Here is a 22,312-nt window from a genome sequence, read left to right as displayed (position 1 = left end):
CTCTAGCTGTGGCGAACGGGGGCTACTCTTTCTTGCGGTGCGTGGGCTTCTCATTGCGGTGGCTTCTCTTGCTGCGGAGCACAGGCCCTAGGCACGTGGGCTTCAGTAGTTGTGGCACGTGGGCTCAGTAGTTGTGGCTCACGGGTTCTAGAGCACAGGCTCAATAGTTGTGGCGCACGGGCTTAGTTGCTCCACGGCATGTGGGATCTTCCGGGACCAGGGCTCGAACCTGTGTGCCCTGCATTGGCAGGCAGATTCTAAACCACTGCGCCACCAGGGAAGCCCTGGGCTGTTTTAAGGATCTGTTTTTTACTGAGGATCCCTTATTCCATTCTTGTTAAAAACCTGTTGGGGGCAGGACTTCCCTGTAAGATCCAAGTATCAGTTCTTACTCTTCATCTTGCCTGACCTGTCAACAGCATTTTTTGTAGTTGATCATAGTTTAAACTTTATTTTGAAACATGAAATATACAAAGATATATTTAGATAGATAGAGATGTATTCCTCTACCTATATATGAATATAGATAATATTTTAAAGAAAATTAATAATAATGGTGGTGAAATGAATACCCATACACTCAGCATTTGGGTTGTTTTCCTCTTTTTTGCCGTTACAAACAACATTGCTATCAGTATTCTTGTACCTTTTTCCCAGGGCACATGTGGAAGAGTTTCTCTGAGGTCTGTCTGCAGGACAGGAATTACTGGGTTGAAAATGGGAACCTAGTTAGTCTTTATATGCAGGTGTTTTCATTATTCCTCATCTCAGTAACGTTGATGTTGTCGTTCTTTTTAGTTCTGACTACTCTAGTAAATGGGAGATGCTCTTTCTTTGTGGTTTAAATTTGCATTTTCCTGATTGCACATGGAGCTGAGAATCTTTTCATTTGTTTATTGGCCTTTTGTCATTTCCCATTTTGTAAAAGGTCTATGCATTTCTTTTTCCCATTTTTCCACTGAGTTGTTTGTCCTTTACTTCTTTCTAACTTTTATTATAAAAATGTTCACATTTTCAGAAAAGTTCAAAGAGTAGTACAGTGAATTTCTCTATACCAGCCACCTAGATTACCCAATTATTAATATTTTATCATATATTTTACTCAATGATTTGAAAATAAATTACAGATATCATTATACCTCCCCCTAAATATTTCAGCATATGTCACCCAAGAACAAAGATATTCTCCTATGTAACCCAAATGCCATTATCACACCTAAATATTAACTTTTATAGCCCTTCCTGTATATATGGCCATCGTTTGTCATATTGTTTTTCTGGGAAATTGTATGCCAGTTTTCAAATAAACATGTTTACAGTGATTATGAACACATGAAACATACCCAGTATATGTTAGAAAAAACTTAAAACAACATATTTGTAAATTGAAAATTGCGTGCAGTTTGTTTTGATTTTAGTGACATCTTATAGCATGAAAAGTCCAAAGTTTTGCTGATAAAAACCAAATATTAAATATAGTGAAACAAAAATGCAATTCATTCTTTAAGAAGTAAATTTCTAATTTCATAGAAAAGCTGTTCTCCATTACCAGGGAAGGATGGCCCGACAGGCAGCCCCAAAAGCTCCTCTGGTGTTCTAGCAGCACGCTTATTCATCAGTACTTAAGGAATACTTTTGCAGTAATGACGTGCTTGTAAGGAAGCAGAACTTTAATTCAGTGGACAGATAAGTGCTACACTTTAAGAAGAATTAGGTGGCTACTACTGATTCCACCTTCTCCCAAATTTTGTGAAAGGAGGGCATTCTTCTCCTAACTCCAGATCATCTCGATCTTGACCCAGACCACAGTTTCCATAAAAAAATAACCTTATAAGTAGAACGTTGGTTTGCCACAGCATCTCACAAAGTCCATGGACCTGTATGTATGTTCAGATACATAATGTATACAATATTTGAACTATTTTATAGGCACTCCCTTCTCCTTCTGATTAGAGCTGCCCTCCTGAATGGGAGACTTGGGAGCTCTTTGAACATGTTTGCTTTTCACTGATACAGGAAAAGGAAGGCCACTTGGTGATTTTTGGATTGTGCCTTATTCTTCTTGAGGATTCCATTCTTTTCACTGCCTACAAATTAATCAGTTAAGGAGAACCATATGAGCATTTAAAAGAAGCAAAGGGAAACCTTTCTTAAGCATTATCTAAAGTTATTAGATCATCTTAAAATACTTCTGGTGCACATGGAATGAAATCAAACGAAAGTTTCACACAGTTCTTAAAGGTTAATGTTATGAATGTTAGCACACCAAACAATTCTAACGATTCACTAGTCTAGTATTCACTAGTATTCTGCCTTGCATTATTTATTTAAATCTTTTAAGGATTTGTTAGAAAAAAAAAGTTTAGAATGCTCTTCTTAAAGTTACACAGCTAATGTATGTTTCTCTCTTACTATTCAGTTGTGTCAGTCTATTTCAAATGTTAACTCTGCATCGTTTAAATTTTACAGTCTTAATCGCACATTTATTCTTCATCTCGCTCCTAGAATATCATTGTACAAAGCACTGAAGCTTTTGCTCCAGGTTATATCTAGAATACATGCCTCTTTTAAAAGGAATATTTACATATTATCATAAATTTGAACAACACACCTTGTTCCTCTCACAACGTCTTTACACTCAGTAGATTTTGTGGTAACTTACATGATCCTCTGTCACATTAGCCCTGCAGAATTTCAGGGATGCTAAAAAAACGTTGAAGTAGGCATTTGGACATTTGTCCTTCAAGGCTGGAAACAAACATAAAGGCCAAAGCCAACCTTTGTTGCTTACTAAATTGGAACAGCTATTTTTCAAACGTTTCTCAAACCAAATCTTGTAAGGAGACCCAATATGTAAAAGCAGTGTTGCACTGGATGAAGGAGACCTTAGATTCCCTGACATAAACCTTTGAGTTTTCCCTTTGATTGTATTAGTTTGAATTTTTATTTGGCCATTTAATTTAGCACCTAATATTATAAAAAGAAATCAAATAGGGTCAGAAATCTAAGCTGATAAATTTTTGTAAATAAACTCAATTCCTTTTTCTAAAAATTGCTTATTACTAAACTTTAACTTTTAAAAAAAGTTTTTAAGTTTGAAAGATATTAATTAACGTCTACCATCTCTTGATCAGGCAGTAGAGTTCCAATTTATATGTATTTGGTGCATATTGTAAAATGTAAAATGTTTCAATTAAAATTTTAAAATGACATATATCTATTTATTTGGATTTTAACAGAAATTTAGATAGAAATGATTGCACTGTATCCAGGATTTTAGGCTTTAATCATAATATTGGCTTTTGTTTTAATACCTAGTGCAGTTAAAAAAGATTTAATTGCTGGTTGGTTTTAATTAGAGACAGTGAAGAAGTGCTTCTAAGAATTATTAAATACAGTAGAGATTTGGCATAAGTTATTAAGGGAGAATAATTTTTCCCAGATTAGATGTTCATACCTTAGAGCTGAAAGAACACGATTGTCACCTGATTTGTGGTATTCTTTCTAATGTCCCTTGAAAGATCCTTTTTGAAGTAAAAATGTGTTTTGAATGGCGCAAAATGCTTTTTGCATATTTAAAGCTTAAACAACATTTAAAAAATAAATTCAGGTTTATTAGAAAGTTAAAGATTCCATTTTTCCTCCAAATAGGCGTCACAGAAAGAGCCTGAACAGGGAGTTAAATACCTTGTTGTGAGCTTTGACAAATCACTTAATCTTAACAAGCCTTAGCTTCTTCAACTCTAAGTGTCCGGTTGAAAGCTAATGTAATTTCAGCATTATTTGGGACTGTGTAGGTATCTTCTCACCCTCTTCATTTGTTCTTCAGGTTCATTTGCCCAACTGCCTTAGTAGCCCACCATGGGTCACTTTTGGGAACTTTAGTCACTTAATTTGCCAAATAGTCAAACTTTCCTTTTCAACCAGCTAACAGCAAGCTTCCCATTCCCAGATCTTTCCTTCCCACCCCTGGATTCCCTTACACGCTAATGAAGAAAACGCACCTGCTTTATCCTCTTTCCTTTACCCTTGCCTTATATAAACTAGGAACTTCTCACTGAAAATTCTGTCACTCAAATTCAAGCTCTGCGTAGACTCTTATAATGTAATCTTCAGTTTTGAGATACTGTACTTATTTATACTTATTTTTTCAGCGGTGATTTTTTTCAAATAGATAACCTTCAAGAATCTTTTGAAGTTTGTTTTTCTATTACTAGAATAGGCACTTAATAAATGTTTCTGACTACTTGATTTTGTCATGTACAGTGACTGGTGAAAACTTACACGTTGACTTCTTAGGTTTTTTTTTTTTAGATGAACAGCCAGGCCTAGGGGTACTTTTCACTGGAAAATTAATCCAAAACATATATTTTGATTTTCAGATCATCTGTTGCATCAAGTATATGTGTACTCATAGTTGCTAGTCGCGGTTTAAATTTAGCTAGTTAAATGTGTTTGGAAAAAAACCTTGGGTTAGTAGTTAAGCATAAGACCCTAGTATTCTTTTCTCTGAATTTGAAAAGAATAATAAATTATGATGTTTTACATTTGTTTCCAATTTACCTGTTGGTAAAACAAACCATTTTTCATCTATATGCATATGGTTTTCATTTTCTCTTTTATTTTTAAGGGAAAATTTGTATGAGATATTTAAAAGTGGTGAAGTGTAATTAATAGTACATTTTAATGAAATGTAATTATTGATCGGCAGAGAAAATAGGAGTAACAGTAGTTTGCCTTTAAAAGATGTGTCATTGTTACTGGCATCTTTATTGAATTCTCTTTTACCTTCCAGTGTTGAGATTTTCCAACTGTCCAGCCAACTCTTTCAATGCTTAGATGTTATGTGAAAGAGAAACATAAATCTATTCAATGATTTTGATGTTGCACTGTGACTTGCTTTATATTTTTTGATGTGTTTTTTGGACTTTGATAAGCTTTATAAAAAACCAAGCTCACTTTTTCTTAAAGTCAAGAATTTTCATATAAAATCTTTTTTTTTTCTTTGTTCTTTTTAAATCTAGGTGACTGTGGAGATCATGTTGTCATAATGAACACAAGGCACATTGCATTTTCTGGAAACAAATGGGAACAAAAAGTATACTCCTCACATACTGGGTAAGATAATGCTTTTGTCAGGGAAGATAGGCAGTTGAATATATTACTTTAAGAATATTATTGGTCTTATTTAAAAGAAAAAAGGTTTTTTCGAAATTTAAGAAAATACCAATTTTGTTCATGCCACATGTATGATTTACTCAGTCAAAAAAACTGCAATACTGTACCAAATACTCATGATTACCTGAGAACATTCGTTTTTCCTGGAAGCTTTTCATATAACCTCTCTGATCTAGATTCTTCTCATTTTTTAGTCAGTCTTCTCACTTCTTTCTTTCTGTTTCCTATAATTCATCTTGCTGCTGTTTCCAGAACCATCTTGAACTTCTAAAAGCACATGAGATGTTGAAAGAATGGTGAGTGAAATCCCAAGTTTGGAAGATACCTAAAATCTCCACAACATGCCTTTCAAGTTATAGGTCTGCCTATCTGAATAGTAGCTATCTCCTAGCTCATGAGGCAGCCCATTCATTCTGCCTTTGATGTGGTCTAAACTTTAGAAAGATCTCAATGCTCTTGAGTCATCATCTGTTTTCCTCTAGCTTTCAGAATGGTCTTAGTCCTTTTTTGGACAGTGTAAAATTATATCTTCCACATGACATCCTTCAGATAGTTTTGAGACAATGATCAGCAAGTACCCACTGATCTGTCTTTTCTCTAGACTAAACACCTGTAGTTCCTTCAAAGTTCTTTTTATGGCTTCCATTCAGATGTCTTATCTCCATTATACCTTGGTCACTGTTCTCTGGGTGCAATCACTGCTTATCAGTATCTTTCTTAACTAAATACACTCACCTGGCTGCGTTTTAGTGGTTTTGTGGTATAATGTGACTCCATCTTTCAGTTATGCAATCTTCTATTGTAGTAGAACTTTTCTTCAAGGCCATATCACTATGTGCTACATTGAGTTCACCATCAGCTAAAACTTATAGGTCTTTTTCAAACATGCTGCTGTTCAACCATGTATCCTCCTTCCTGTGTATTTTAGTTGCATTCTAATCAACTGTAGTACCTTAAGTTTACTCCATGTAAATTGTATCTCTGGCCTTCTAAGATCTTTTGAGATGTTGATTATGTCATGTAATGTGTCAGTTAACCCCTCAGTTTCAGGTCATGTACAAATTTAATTAAGCATACCTTCTTCAGTATCATGCAAGATATGATTAAAAATGTTGGCTTTTCATTCTTGATCAAAATTATTATTTTTTATTTCCAAGTGCACCTTCATCTTAGACAGGCAGACTTTTGATATTCCCATCTGTTTCTTTTCCTCTCTTGCCCAAGTAGGTCTTAAATGCTTGGGATAACTTTTTTGCTTCCATTAGCCAGCCTTTGCCCATTCCTACACTTAAACACTTTCGTGAACTCTTTATTTAATGTAACAAAAATGAATTCACATCCATCTTTAGTAATTTTTACTGTTGGTAAATCTCTATATACAAACCAAGTTTTATAAAATTTACAGGTAATTGGGAAAGAAATATGAAAATACAAGATAACAATGTGATAAAACATAAAGTATTTTTTTCCTGGAGAGAAAGAATACAGGAATAGAAGTCTAGACAGGTATTTCTTTTTTTGAGGCTGAAATTCCATGAAGCAAATGAAAGAGCATCAGTTTGAAAATTATCCATCTTTCTCAGCAAATTTCTAAATTTGCTTTCTTAAGTTTTATTCCTAAAACGTGGTTCTCTAAATCATCTTTAAAATGTTTTCAAGTCTTGTTGAAAGAAACTTATAAAAGGAATCATATTTAGGTAACCTTACATTTTTCTTGCAGAGTCTATTGCCTTTACATTTTATTTTTCCCTTCCTCAAAAATCATTACCATTCAGTGTAATAAAACCTTGCATCTGTATGTTGTTTTTGTTTTAAATTTCTTAAGCACTGTCACTTGACTCTGATAAAAATCTTGAGAGGTAGATGGGGCAGATATTATCATTTTCCTTATATGAGCAAACTCATATATAAAGAGATGAAATGAGTTGCCTAATATTATACTGGTAGCCACTGGCAAAACCTAGATTCCAGACCTGGATCTGGGGTATTCAAGTTACCAAGATGCCTCCAGTACTATCCCAAATATTTTTTTTAATCTACATTTTATATATAATTTTGATCCGAACACAATGAAATATTTTATTACTTAGAACCAACATATGACTTCCTGTTAATAGGAAACAGGAGCACGACTTGTTTAGAGTATTAACTTGCCTTCAGAACCAAGTAGTCTACCACTGTTTTCTCCAAACCTGACCCCTAGCTTATTCACTTTGTCTGATTTGTCAGGGAATGTGAAACATTCTGGCACTTTGCTTTTTTTTTTTAATTCAAGCAGTGATAAACTAAGCAGTGATAAAAATGTTTGACTGAATGAGTGAATGAATGAATGATGAATAACTTTAACTTCCAGTAGAAATATAAATAGTTAGCCAAGAAATTTTCTAAGATGTGGAACTTTTTATGAAATAATGATTGCTAATTTGACCACTTAAGAGAATAGCATTTCAAATAGCATAGGTTACTGCTTAATTTTTAAGACATTGATGAACAGCATAGTTTCGAGAAACAAGTATAATTTCATAATAAAAATAGTTTTCATATTATAAAAGAATGTTCATTTCAAGAATACTATACCATAGCCTACTCCCAATTTTAATGTCTTTGTTTCTTTTAATAGCTACCCAGGTGGATTTAGACAAGTAACAGCTGCTCAGCTTCACCAGAAGGATCCAGTGGCAGTAAGTTTATAGTATTTTTTATTATATCACACAAGTTTTGATAGGTATTATTTCGTTATCATTCAATTCTATATGTTTTCTAATTAGTATGTTTTGCATTTAATCAAAGAATTTTGATGCTTTTCTTTTTAATTTCTTAACATCTGCATGATCACCTAGAATATGATATGACTGCTGAAAATGTTTGGGGGAGACAGATGTATGTTTGTATGTGTGTATATATGTTTATATTTCCATTATATCAAATATGCTAGGTATGTTGTTCCAATCTTATATTCTCACTGACTTTTTCGTTGTTGTTGTTCACTTGATTTACTGATTACCCGAGTTATGTTAAAATCTCAGTTGTGGATTTATTAATTTTTCCTTGTAGTTCTGTCAGTTTTTTGTTCTGTATGTTTTGAAGATTTAGTGTTAGATGAATTAACTTAAGTTTGGGATTATAATCTTCTTAAGGAATTGATCAAGGTATATACTGACTCTCTTTATCTCCAATAATGCTTTTCAACTTGAGGTCTGTTCTTTTTATATATTAATATAGCTATATCAACCAGTTTTTAAATTTTGTTTGCCTCATATTTCATTTTACAGTTTAATTTACTGAGCTAGATTTTATTTTCTTTTTTATCCCCTTCTTTCTTGCCTTCTTTTGGATTGACTGAGTTTGCTTATTAGAAGTCTAGGATTAATCAATATCTTTACTTTCCTCAAAATCAAATCAAGGCCCCTAGAAGATTATTAATACCTATTCTCCCTTTCAACCTGTATGTTTTCTCTGTTCAAGATTTTTAAAAACTCTTAAAATTCAGCATTCTTGTTATTGTCTTACACTGTTACTGATTCTTTATGGTCTTCTTTGCTTACGATCAATTCTTGTAACTGGGATCAATGTCCTTCTCCTCGAAGAACTTCTTGTTGACATTCCTATCATAACATTCTGAATAGTGAACTCTCCTTTTCTGTCTGAAGCTATATTTTTGCCTTCATTCTTGAAAGATAGTTTTGCTTTTATATGCAATTCTAGGATAACCGATTTTTTTCTCTCAGCTTTTTGAAACTATGATTCACATAGATTTTAGTGTCCGTTATTACTGTTGATATCAGATGTCACTTTAATTGTTTCTTTGTGTGTATTCTGTCTTTTCTTTCTGAATACTTTTAAGATCTTTTCGTCGACTTTGGTTTTTATATGTTTCTTTTTGAGCTTTGTCATTGTTTTGCTTGCGGATTGGTGTCTTCCGAAAATTCGTCAGCTCTTCTATGTATCTTCTAATATCGGCTCCCTTTATTCTCTGTCCTTTCCCTTTGGAAATCAGATTATACATACATATACAAATAACTTCAATTATTGTATTTTTTTCTTTTCTTGAAGCTTTTACTGTTTGTTTCTTTTTCAAATTTGCTGGTCGGTTTTGACAGTCTTCTGTTCCCTTTGTCATACTTTGGTTCCCTCTTATATTTCTTTAAAGATATTAAACGTAATTCTTAGCATTTATGTCTGATTCTGATATTTGTGGTCTTTGTGGGTTTGCAATTTATTGTTTCTGTTCAGGATACTTGGAAAGTATATGTACCTTGGAACTTCATCTCTGGGAATTTTTGAGACCTACGTTAAAAATGAATTTCTTCAAAAAAGATTTACTTAGCTTCTGGCAGGTACATGGGGCCATATATACGTATATACCTATATATATACCTATATATATATATGTATATATATGGCATCCTAAGACCTCTTTAAGCTATACTTTCGACCCCTGGATTTTGGTCCCCATAAAAAGGGTGAATTTGGGGCCTTGTAAGGTCAGGTTCATAGTTTAGCAGTTATCTGTCAGGAAAGACTTTTGTTTTTTCATTTCCTCACTCAGCACCCTGAGTATTGCCTTTCTGTTGAGAAGCTGGGTTTATGAGGTCATCTTGATCCTACCTCCTAACCCCAAAGTCATAGTCCTGTAAAACCCAAGCCCTGCACTAAACTGATGCCCTCAAGGCCAATGCCAGCCCTAGGACTCTTTTGTCCTTTCTTTTACTTTTGGCCTCTAGTCAGTCCCATGCTTTTAAAGGATTTAAAAAGCAATACTGTTAACTTCACTGATGTTTATTATGTTATCATTAGAGTTATATACTGGGAGAAATTTCTAAACCAAATGCTTGTCCTCAGTATTGCTAAAAGCAGATCCTCCTTTTGCCATTTCACAGTTTTATTTTTTCTTCCTTAACTCTTGATAACCTAGTCTTTAAACTGTACTCCTAGATTTGGTAGCATTTTCCCCATTGGGACCTGTTTTAGTTTTTTACTTAAATGAGCAAAGTGTTAGACTGTGAAGACACTCCTTTTTACTTCCCTAAAATGGTGAATAAAAATGTCTATTGTCAGGATGCAACCATTTGTTTGGTGTTGTACTGCCTATAATTTTCTTGGCTAAGGTGGTGGTGGGGAAGGGCATGTTTATTATTATAAGGTCTGACATGGCATTTAGACGTTACGTGCTTTACTGTTTATTTTTACTTTTCATAATTATAAAAACATGCTCAGAAATTGCTTCTTAAGAAATATTTAATGTTCTGCTTTATAATTCATGTGTCTTTAGATTATCACGGGTCAAAATAAAATATCCTATTTTGACTATTAATATGGATTGCATATAATAGTAAAAAGTTGTTAGGGCTACTGGTAATATATACTACAACTTTTACAACAAATTATAGTTTTAATACTTATAAATATGTTTCAATGTTTTTAAAATTAGTTTCTAGTTTATTCAGGTATGCCAACTATACACTAGGAGGCAGTATAGTCCAACTTTTGATGTTAAGAATTTGGCTTTGGATAACATTTGTAGAAATTGTTTCAAATTATTTTTTATGAACAAAGATTGAAATGCATTGCAAAATGTTTGATGACGGCTTGGAAAATATTTAGAGTTAAATCCATTTGAATTTTTACCTCATTAAAAGATCTTAATTTTTTTTTTAAGTCTTAATTTTGATTGTGTTTCTAAAAAGACTGACACGTTAACGAAGAGGTCAGTTATTTTACTTCCAATTGAAACACTCAGTGTTTTTCTGGAACAGTAGGTCTTCTTCCAGCAGACATAATTTGCTTATCAGTACTTGGTATATGTGGCTTTTAGGAGAATTTGTTTCATGAAGCATCTTTCTGATTATTAGTACGATCTTGGAATATTACTTGTAAAGTACATTGATTAACATATTTAAATAGTAGGCTTTTAAATATTTCAATATATTTTTATAATTACATAGAAGATCACTAATTCTAAACTCAAATAAATATATTGATTCAGCCCTTTCCTTATATCCTTTCTCCCTCTGTCATACATTTTAGTTTCCTTAGGAGTCTCTGTGTTCTTGTATTTTTCTTCTAATATGGTTCCTTTCTTATGTTTATTCCCTCTCCTATAGTTTATAAAGATACTTTATGTGAAACAAATGTCACATGCCTGGGTTACACATTAGATGAGGAAAGTATTTAATACTTATTAACCTTACCTTGTTCTATCTTTCTCACTTTCTGAATTCCTTAGAGTTTATGCTTAAGTCTATACAGCTAGAATTACTTCATTGCATATGCAAGTTGTGTCACATTTATTTTTTGGGGTATGTATATTTGTATGTCTGTCATCCCCTTTTTCGCTCACCTGGCAGCTTGTAACCCTTTCATACTTTCCAGCTTTCTCTAATTTGAGTGTTATGTTTGCATTTTTTAATAGGGCATATTTTAAAAATACCAACTTGTTAATTCAAGTAAATACAACTAAATGTTTTTAAGAACATGAAAACCAAATGCCAAGTAACCCTGCTAATGCAACAAAATTGCTGTTAGGATGATATAATGACAGAAGATACAATGACTTGCTTATCCAGACAAGATGCTGAGTAGTCTTAACATTGTCACTTTCTACTAAAGACTTTTAAAACATTAAAAATTTTAAAGACTAATATCAGTGCTGCCCAAGAGAAATTTCTGCTATGATGGAAATGTTCTTTGTCTGACCACTTGAAATGTGGCTTATGTGATTCAGGAACTGAATTTCTAATTGCTCTTAATTTTAACAATGTAAGTCTGTATTTAAATAGTCTCCAGAACATAAAGTCTCAACAGCACTAACACAGAAAATAGATGGAAAATATATATGGGATGCCATTAGCTTTAGTACATAGTGAGGTAGTCTGATGTGATGAGAAAATAAAAAGATCAGGAAATCCTCTTATAGTGCAATCCTATTCCAATGTGTATTGTTTTAATGGGTTTAGTTTCATACATGCCAAATGATATCCTTGAAATATGAGTACAGATGGAAAAAATCAGTTTGACTCTCCAAATGTCTCTTAGTTTTATGAAGCTTTTGCAGTATATTTGTATACACTGTATACCAGGAGGCCCCCAGGAAATTATGGAGCACAAGGTGACACTGCGTGCCTTTCTCTTGACAAAACATACATAAAATCACATTCAGGCCAACAGTGAGGATAACCTTAACAAGGGGAAAAGTAAATCATGAAAAGGTTAGTTTGCCGTCTTGGGAGTGGGTATAACAGGGAGAAGGGACTTTGTCTTCTTGAAAAGTTACAGAGAGAAACACATTATAGTGTGTGTTTGCAAGTCCTGTATGTCTGTTCTGGGAGTAAACCTACCTGGATTGAATCCAGCACCACCAGTTAATAGATACATGAAATTACGGGGTGCGGTTCTGTAACCTCACTAAATTTGTTTCCTCATCTGTGAAGTTGGCCTTAGTATCGTAAACAAGATAACGAATGTAGTGCAGTGACCGCTGTACACACAGTAAGTTTTCAGTGAATGCTAGCCATTACCATTGTTACAGATTGGTGACTTACAGAGTCAGTCGCGTGACTGTATGGTCAGGCACAGTTTATGAATTGGAAACCTCCTGATCTCCCACCTGGAGGAAACGAGATTAAGCCTCCCTAGGATCTGCTCTAATCTGTATGTAATAGGTTATTATTTTTTTAATAAATTTTTTAAATTATTTATTTTTGCTGCCTTGGGCCTTCGTTGCGGTGCGCGGACTGCTCACTGCGGTGGCTTCTCTTGTTGCGGAGCACGGGCTCTAGGCACGCAGGCTTCAGTAGTTGCAGCACGTGGGCTTCAATAGTTGTGGCTCGCAGGTTCTAGAGAGCAGGCTCGGTAGTTGTGGCACACGGGCTTAGTTGCTCCACAACATGTGGGACCTTCCTGGGCCACGGATGGAACCCGTGTCCCCTGCTCCCCTGCACTGGCAGGCGGATTCGTAACCACTGCGCCACCAGGGAAGCCCTGTAATAGATTATTTGAGCCACAGGTTCTTGTATAAGCTTAAAGAATTTTTTCTTATTCTATCTAAAATTGACACACAAACAAGTTATCTGTTATCTCTTCCTTTTGTCCCTTTTCTAAATAAAAATAAACAGATTTGAAAGAAAATAGTAATGTACAAAACAATAAAAGTTACTTTTCTGTTACTGCCACATATATGCTTAGGTCTCAGTTTCATTTCTTTCGTATTCACATTGAATCTTAGCCCACTCGTTTTCATCACTATCTCTTATTGTGTTTATATCCCCAGCACATTTTTCTTATTGAGTCCCCCGTGTATCTGTTTTTCAGATTGTTAAACTAGCTATTTATGGCATGCTGCCAAAAAACCTTCACCGAAGAACTCTGATGCAGAGGTTGCATCTTTTCCCAGATGAAGTAAGTCACTGATGATACTTTCTTAAATTTTTTTTAACATCTTTATTGGCGTATAATTGCTTTACAATAGTGTGTTAGTTTCTGCTTTATAAAAAAGTGAATCTGTTATACATATACATATATACCATATCTCTTCCCTCTTGCATCTCCCTCCCTCCCACCCTCCCTGTCCCACCCCTCTAGGTGGTCAAAGCACCGAGCTGATCTCCCCGTGCTGTGCGGCTGCTTCCCACTAGCTATCTGTTTTACATTTGGTAGTGTATATATGTCTATGCCACTCTCTCACTTCGTCCCAGCTTACCCTTCCCCCTCCCTGTGTCCTCAAGTCCATTCTCTAGTAGGTCTGCGTCTTTATTCCCGTCTTGCCCCTAGGTTCTTCATGACTTTTTTTTTTTTTAGATTCTGTATATATGTGTTAGCATATGGTATTTGTTTTTCTCTTTGACTTACTTCACTCTGTATGACAGACTCTAGTTCCATCCACCTCACTACAAATAACTCAATTTCGTTTCTTTTTATGGCTGAGTAATATTCCATTGTATATATGCACCACATCTTCTTTATCCATTCATCTGTTGATGGACAGTTAGGTTGCTGCCATGTCCTGGCTATTGTAAATAGAGCTGCAGTGAACATTGTGGTACATGACTCTTTTGTACCACATGAATTATGGTTTTCTCAGGGTATATTCCCAGTAGTGGGATTGCTGGGTTGTATGGTAGTTCTATTTTTAGTTTTTTAAGGAACCTGCATGCTGTTCTCCATAGTGGCTGTATCAATTTACATTCCCACCAACAATGCAAGAGGGTTCCCTTTTCTCCACACCCTCTCCAGCATTTATTGTTTGTAGATTCTTTGATGATGGCCATTCTGACCGGTGTGAGATGATATCTCATTGCAGTTTTGATTTGCATTTCTCTAATGATTAATGATGTTGAGCATTCTTTCATGTGTGTGTTGGCAGTCTGTATATCTTCTTTGGAGAAATGTCTTTTTTGGTTTTCTGCCCATTTTTGGATTGGGTTGTTTGTTTTTTTGATATTGAGCTGCTTTCTTAAATTTTTAATTAAATGTTTTCTCATTTTAAAAATTGTTGTATTTTCAGTAATTTTATGTCAACTTCTGAAATATTTTTTGCATTTTATAGTGAATGCACTATAATAACAATTGCTTCTATCTTAAATCATAAAGTGAGCCATCATTGGACTAAAAACCAAAAGTCTGTAAGTTCTATATTTTCATTTTAATAACTGCTTTCTTTGGAAGAAGGAACTATGGTCTACTTTGTTTGGAATAAGAAATTATAATTAGAGCCCCTGTTAAATTGAGGGTACTCATAGATAATTTCATGAACTACAAAAAAGTATGAATTTAGTTTACTTTTTTTGTGACCTGTAGCTTCTATGAATCATAGATTAATAGCTCGGCTTTGGTTGCTAATTATTTCCCATGATTTAACTTGAGAATACTTATTCCTACTCAGAATTTGTTCAGCTAAAAAGTACTTGAAAATAAAAATAGACATTTTTATCCATAACTGTTGTACTGGTATAAGTACTTGGTTTTTCTCTCTGGTATAATATAATGAAACACTATAGAGGTTCTATAATAAAACAGTTGAGTCCAGGCCATGGAATCGGACTGCCTGAGTTTGAATACATGCCCCCACCATCTACTGACTTCATGGCCATTATTATCTCTGTTTTCTTATCTGTGAAATGGGCATAATAATAGTACCTACTTCATAAGATTGCTGTAAGGGTTAGATGAGATAACATTCGTAGAGTACTTAGACCAGGCCCTGGAACAGTAAGTTCTAGTTGCTATCAATATTATGGGTTATAATTGTTGTCCTTATAGTTCCTACTAGAGGAATAAGGTAGAATTCATTCCAGGCTATAAAGTTATTCAACTGTTCAAGACACTTTTATGTTCTGTTGTTAGTTTAAATAATGCATGAGTAAATTATTCAGGCTTTTATCAAAGTGGCTAATTTATTACCTTTACTTTGCATGAATGAGTAGAATAATTTCCCACTATTCACTTTACCTCTGAGGTAACAAGTATGGGAGCAGTATCATTATATAAGGATAAATGACTTTGGGCATGAAATCACAAGAATTTTAAAACTCCTGTTTCTGATTATACTTTCACATGCTTTTAGGAACCATAATTTCTACAAGGAACAAAAAAATAGTAATGTTATTTTTACCAGTTATAAGGTAGATACATTTCAGCATAAATTACTTAAATAATTTCAGACTATAAAATAAATGAGCCCATTTCTCCAAAAATGGATTGCTAGATTTTTTATTGTCATGACCATGGGGAAACAGGCACTCAGACATTGCTGGTAGCAGTACAAAATGGTGCAACCCACAAGGAATCGGGGAATTAGGTAACATTTAACAAAAATACATACATAAGGAGATTCATGCTTGATCCGGCTATCTTATTTATAGCAATTTACCCTGAAGATACACATATACAAGATTATTGTTTCCACATTATCTACAATAGTAAAGTAATAGAAATAAATAAATGCTTATTCATAGGAAATTGGCTAAATTATGCTATATCTATTCAGTTGAGTACTATGCAATTATAAAAAAGGAATGACAGATATCATTGTAATGATAAGTAATGCTTTCCAGGATGTACTGCTAAGTTTAAAAAAGCAAAGTGGAAAAGAATATAGATAGCATACTACCTTTTATATGCATTTATACATATGTATGTTTACACACACACATATATATTTATCTCTCTTCTTTTTGCGTGAAGAAACACAGGAAGAATAAATGAGAAAATGAAGTTGGTTACTTACTAGATGATGGACACAAAAAGATGAAAGGAGTAGGGAAGAGAATGAGATTTTTGGAGAATACCTTTTAGATTTTTTTTTTTTTACTTTAACTTTTTTATCATGTTGAGGTTTTATATATTCAAAAAATAAAAGGACAATACCAATAGAAGTAAGCAGAAGTAGTGCACAGATTGTGTTTTCTAAGTGCTATTCCCTATTAAAGGAATGTGGTTCTTCTTAGAAATGTTGTTTCTAGGTCCGGAACAAAGAAGAAGGTTATTTTGGAGTGCACACATGCACAAGATTATTATTTCTGCATTGTTTATAATAGTAAAACAATAAGTAACAGAAAGTAAGACAGTGATCAAAACCCGACGGAGAAATATCAAGAGAACAGAGGAGGCAGCTTGAAGTGGTGCCCACTGACCAAATATGGACTGTGTGAGCCTTGAATGGTCATAATGGTGGATTACCTTGAATAGAAAACAAAAATCTATGAGCCCACAATGATAGTCCCAAAATTATTTTTAACTGATTATAATTTCCCTTCTTTCTGGAGAAGGAAAAGCTCTTCTTTAGAGAAGAATGTCATCTAAAAAATGTAGAAATAATACTGAATTAGAAAAGCCACCATTATCAGCATATTCTGTATCTATTGAGTAAAGCATTATAGAACAGGGTATTCACACAGTTTCAAAACATCATGTCACCAAGTACTTACTATTTAAAAAGAGAAAAGATACTTTTACGTTAAAGCCATCTGGTGAACCACCACTCATAACCAAGATATTAAATATATCATCAATATGGGACAAACTGACATCACGTGCCTCCTGCTATGAATGAAGCACTGAAGACCCAGCATAAACTATATAGTGTCCTGTCAGAACTGTTTAACCTAAATCTAACGATGAGGAGAGAGTCCTACACATCCCAAAAAAGGACATTCTGCAACATAATTGGCCTGACCTCTTCAAAAATGTTAATTTCATAAAAGAGATAAAACAAGGAAACTCTTCAGATTAAAGGAAGCTAGACTAAATATATTATGTATGTTAACCAACATAATAACATAATAGCTGTAGCATGTGATCCTTGACCTTGGATTGGAAAAATTCAATTTGGGAAATTTGAATATACACTGTATATTAGAGTAAAAGGTGTTTCATCAATGTTAGTTTTCCTGAACATGAATTTGTAATGCGGTTACATCGGAGACAATTCTTATATTTAGGAAATATATATGCTGAAATATTTAGGGATGAAATATTTGCAGACTACTCTCAAATGGTGCAGTCAAAAAGAATGTTTTTGGTGTATGTGTTTATGAATAGATAAAAAGAGAGAAAGCAATCATGTCCAATTTGAACAGTCAGTGAATTTAGGTGAAGGTTAGATGAGTGTTCACTCATTTTGGCAACTTTTCGGTAGATTTGAAATTCCTTTAGAAATTGCAAAAAAGTGGGAGTTCCCTGGTGGTCCAGTGGTTAGGCCTCCACGCTTCCACTGCCTAGGGCCTGGGTTTGATCCCTGGTCAGGGAACTAAGATCCTTTAAGCTGCGTGGCACGGTCAAAAAAAAAAAAAAAGTATAAAGAGGAAAAATTTCAAAAAAGTAAATGATCACCTCACCCCTGTGTTTCTTTTTTCTACTTTTATTCTTTTCCTTATTTCCCTCTTAGGTTCACCACCTGCTCTGTGCAGAGGACATAAACGCATAAAAAGAAAGTTTTTCTGGTTTCATGTGTAATGCCTAATCAGCATCTTTAATTCCTAACTTTGCATTGATTTTGTCCATTCTTTCAGTGGATTCCTTTAATAGTGGTGAAATTTGCTAAGCTCATTTCAGTGAAAAGTCTATTCAATTCAGCAAACATTTACCAGGAACCCACTATGTCCCAAACTCTCTATGCTGAGTGAGCAGTTGGCAACTTTTAAAATTGTCTTTGCAAATACAAGCTAAGGATTTTTTTTAATGGCTTCCCAAAGAAGTGTGAAATAGTCATAAATTTTCGTGAATACCAAACTGGCAGATAGACTTCTTTAGTAAGTAAAAAAATAAGGACCCCTTAACAGTATTTCACGTGTCCAGGCTTTCTCTGCTTGTTCTGATTCTGTGTGCTTACACTTGCATATTTGAATATGCTGGGGAAGGGAATTTAAATATTTTTCAAATACTTTTCAGTGAAGAAACACTTCTCAGTAGTATTTATTGTGTTTTGTATATGTTGATAGTGACCCAGCCTATCCAAACCATAATTTTAAAGTCATTTTAAATTTTAAAAAATATTTTTTAAGTTTTGCCATATTAGGTTTTAGAATGAGTTTATAGTGCAGTAGAGCTCTGTGATTCTCTAAAATTATTTTTAAATTGTATTTGATTCTTGACATCTTGAATAACTTATTTGATGCCATGTCCTCGCCCAGATATTTGATTCCCAATTATACTGTTGCTCTCTGCAGACAACTGTAATTTACTGTATCATCATCCTTCTTTTCTGAAAATGTTTAGGAACACACTAAAATGAAAAGAGGGAATTCTGTCTACGATCCCTGGGGAAATGCCCATAGGACACTTCCATATTGATACCTTACTATTTTTTTGATAGACTCTCCAAAATTAACTGATCATTCAGATCCACAATATAATTCTCTTTCCCTTATTTTTGTTCCATGAGCACAGTATAAATGTTAATTCTTCTGGTTATTCATGCTCTTCATCTTATCATTCCCTTTATTTAGTCCACTTCCTGTTCTTTTAAGATACCTCTCAAATGTATGCTTTACTCTTCAGCTTGCTTTTCGTTACCCAAGTTCAGACTTTCTCATATTTTACCTTTCCTTTTATTTTTCTGAACATTTGGATATATTTCCAGGGGAAGGTAGTTCTGGGCAAGTGCCATTAATAAAGGCACCGGGATTTGAGTGTAGACCAACGCCTGAAAGGTGAGGAGGTTGTTTACTCAGAAGCCATGGGCATTTGCGGAGGGGTGAAGTCGGAGAGGTGCGCTTCCTGGTTTAGCTAAGGAGTTAGAACTTCATCCTGAGAGATTTTTAGCTAAGGGGTGACTTCTTTAAAACTGCAAGCCTTTAGAAGCCATGATCTTTTTATTTTCCTTTATATACTCAGCACCTAGCACAATTTCTAGTTCATAGAAGGAGTTCAGTAAATGCTTGTTGGCTAAATGACGCAAAGATCCAGCAGATTTTCATTTTCGAAAGTTTTTTTTGGCAACAACATGGAGCATTAATTGAAAAAGGTTGTGGCACTGGAAGCAACAGACCTTGTGCATACACTCATCAGATGAAACATTGTGAGAATGAGCCAAAGCAGTGCCTTTTTTGCAGTTGAAAGGAGGGGGGAAATGTAACAATATTCAGAAAAAGTAGAATTTATTGACCAGATACTTGTCAAAATTGAAGACATCTAATGTATCATTAGGAATAGGTTTGTCAAGATTAAAATATAGAATGTATTACTATAATGAGATTACTTATGTCACGGATTTAATGTATTTTTCAGGGATTTTTACAAAGTTTTAATTTGAAGATTGTGTTGTTCTCATTTTATAAACATTCTTTTATTATTTTTTAATACTAAGAATTACTAATTTATTAGTAGGGAATATATTTTAAGAAGATTAAGCCTAAGTTTTTATTTACTCTAGGATATACCAGAAGATATTCTTAAGAATTTAGTGGAAGAGCTTCCTCAACCACGAAAAGTGCCCAGACGTCTAGATGAGTACACACAAGAAGAAATAGAGGCTTTCCCAAGAGTTTGGTCTCCGTAAGTCTTTCTTTTCCTTCCTATTTTTGTTTTTTAACCTGAGTTTAGTTTCTCCTGTTTTCATATCCAAATGATAAGATCCTTGAGGGTAGGAAGAATGAACTTCTTTTCACTCTCTCGGATACTCTTTGCAGCTTCTACCTACAAATAAGCTCTAGATGTAGATGGTAGAACCAAAAGTCTCGGAGTCTTAAGACCTTGCTAGGTAAGTGCAAAGATGTTCATATATGCCTATAAATTATCAGATATTTTGTTTGGGATGACACAACTTGGATCGATTGTAGTCTCTTGGGATAATAAATGAATTGTTCTTACCTAAAACAAAGTGATTCTCTGTTTTTTCAGATTGCTTCACTAAGCCAAGAATATGATCTAATGAAAGTCATTAGTTCTGGATACTTAGAGTCAATCCAAATAGAAAAACAAAATAAAAAAACACTTTTGCTCTCCTCTATTACAATTTCCTCTACCTATGAGCCAGAAAGCTGCTTAGCTTTGACATACTGTCCTATCTAATTGTTTCCAGGCTGTTTTGCCTGGCCTACCAGGCTCTTTGTAACCTCATCAGCTTCAATTCTTCTCACTCCACTGTGCTGGTCTAGCATAGCAGACTGTGTAAGCTTGGCACCCTTTTCATGCAATTTAACTTTTCCATGACTTTGTTCTGCTGTTACCTCTGCCTAAAACAACACGTCCCTCACCTCCTCCTCCTCCTCCTCCTCTGGAATAACTCTTACTCATTCTTTAGGCCTTAGTTCAGATGTCAGTCTCCTTTAAGAAGCCTCACCTAAACATCAAGAGCAGACTAAGTGCTCAACCATCTTCTGCTGTAGCACCTGCCGTGTAGCTCTGTCATTACCACATTTACCTCCTTAAAAGCAAGGGCTGCATTTTGTTCATTGTTACATCCCCAGTGCATAGAACCGTACCTCACCTGATAGGGCCTCAGAAATGTTTACAGAATTTACACAGTAGGTTTAGAGAGAGCCACGCATCCTCATTACTTGATCTACAAAAGACAGCTAATCTTCCCACAGGATACTTAACCATTGTACTCTGAAAATCCATCTCTCTTGATGGGCTGTTTGGCCAGATAGGTTTGTGAAAACCTAAGTTTTCCCAGGATTACCAGTATGTCCAGGAATCTAATCCTTGACTTTCATTGTGTGTGTATATAACTTCACTCTTTGCACACAGAGGTCTTTAGGGTATTCTGTTTAAATCTTTTTGACTTTGCTGACTTGTATAAAGTTCACCTTTAACTAAATCTGCATATAATGAGCAAAATAATATTATTAGTGATCATTTACACTTTCCAGCTGGTCCGCACTGTGCTAGGTGGTTTGCATACATTGTACCTAATTCTCTTACCAATAAGATAAAATACATTATTCCTGTTTTTAAGACTAAGCCAAAGGTTGACTGGTTTGTAGTACAGCCTGAATTTGAAACTAATTGTAGCTGATTCCAAAACCTGTGTTCCTTCCACAAAAGTAAACTGCTGCATTAATTAATTTATTTATTCAACAAATATGTATTATGTGCAAGACACTCTTATGTGCAAGACACTATAATAAGCACTAGGACACACATTTGAAAAATTACCATTAAAGCAATTATTTAATTCCATTTTACAAACTTTTATTGAGTTTATACTACATGCTATACCTTTTGACAAATGCCAAGGAAATGCAGATGATGAAGCATTTAAATGAAACTTCCTCCAAAAGTCCTTCCTATAATCCTTGAGCTGGGTTAGGCCCCCTTTATAGGGTCTCATTGTACATGTTCCTTTTCTTTTACTGTATTTATTCTAATGTAATTAAATATATGCATGATTACCTGTTTAACGTCATTCCCTTACGAGACTCCATGAGGGACGTGTATGTTGTCTTGCTTAGCACTGAGCACAGTGACTGGCTCATTAAGTGGGCACTCAGCAAATATTTACTGAATGAATAAATGAAGAAATAGAGTATCCTTTTATCAGCTTTTATAAATGAGGTTAGAAATAATTTTTAGAACGTATGAAGGTAGTAAAATGCTCCAATTTAATACTAATTCTTCATGTCAGAATCAGTGAAATTGACCAACTTATAAAACCCTTTGTTTTATTGTTTTTGTTCCTGTTCACTGTATCATC

At 34.3% G+C, this 22,312-nt stretch overlaps 1 protein-coding gene across 2 annotated transcripts in view; it reads left to right on the top strand.

The window, feature by feature from the left end:
- The window catches only part of MRPL13 (mitochondrial ribosomal protein L13), a 35,702-nt gene that overhangs the window by 3,850 nt on the left and 9,540 nt on the right, over positions 1–22,312 (top strand). For both annotated transcript variants that reach the window (XM_027092583.1, XM_027092584.1), the window contains exons 3-6: positions 5,025–5,118; positions 7,799–7,859; positions 13,489–13,575; positions 20,048–20,169. In XM_027092583.1, coding sequence (XP_026948384.1) covers positions 5,025–5,118; positions 7,799–7,859; positions 13,489–13,575; positions 20,048–20,169 — 364 coding nt within the window. The remainder of the gene's footprint in view (positions 1–5,024; positions 5,119–7,798; positions 7,860–13,488; positions 13,576–20,047; positions 20,170–22,312) is intronic.

This window comes from Aethalodelphis obliquidens, unplaced genomic scaffold (genome assembly GCF_003676395.1).
Source record: "Aethalodelphis obliquidens isolate GAN/ISIS:26980383/991018 unplaced genomic scaffold, ASM367639v1 scaffold79, whole genome shotgun sequence".
Taxonomy (NCBI): domain Eukaryota; kingdom Metazoa; phylum Chordata; class Mammalia; order Artiodactyla; family Delphinidae; genus Aethalodelphis; species Aethalodelphis obliquidens.
Note: the sequence above shows the minus strand (reverse complement) of the source record. Positions and strands in the feature narration are given on the sequence as shown.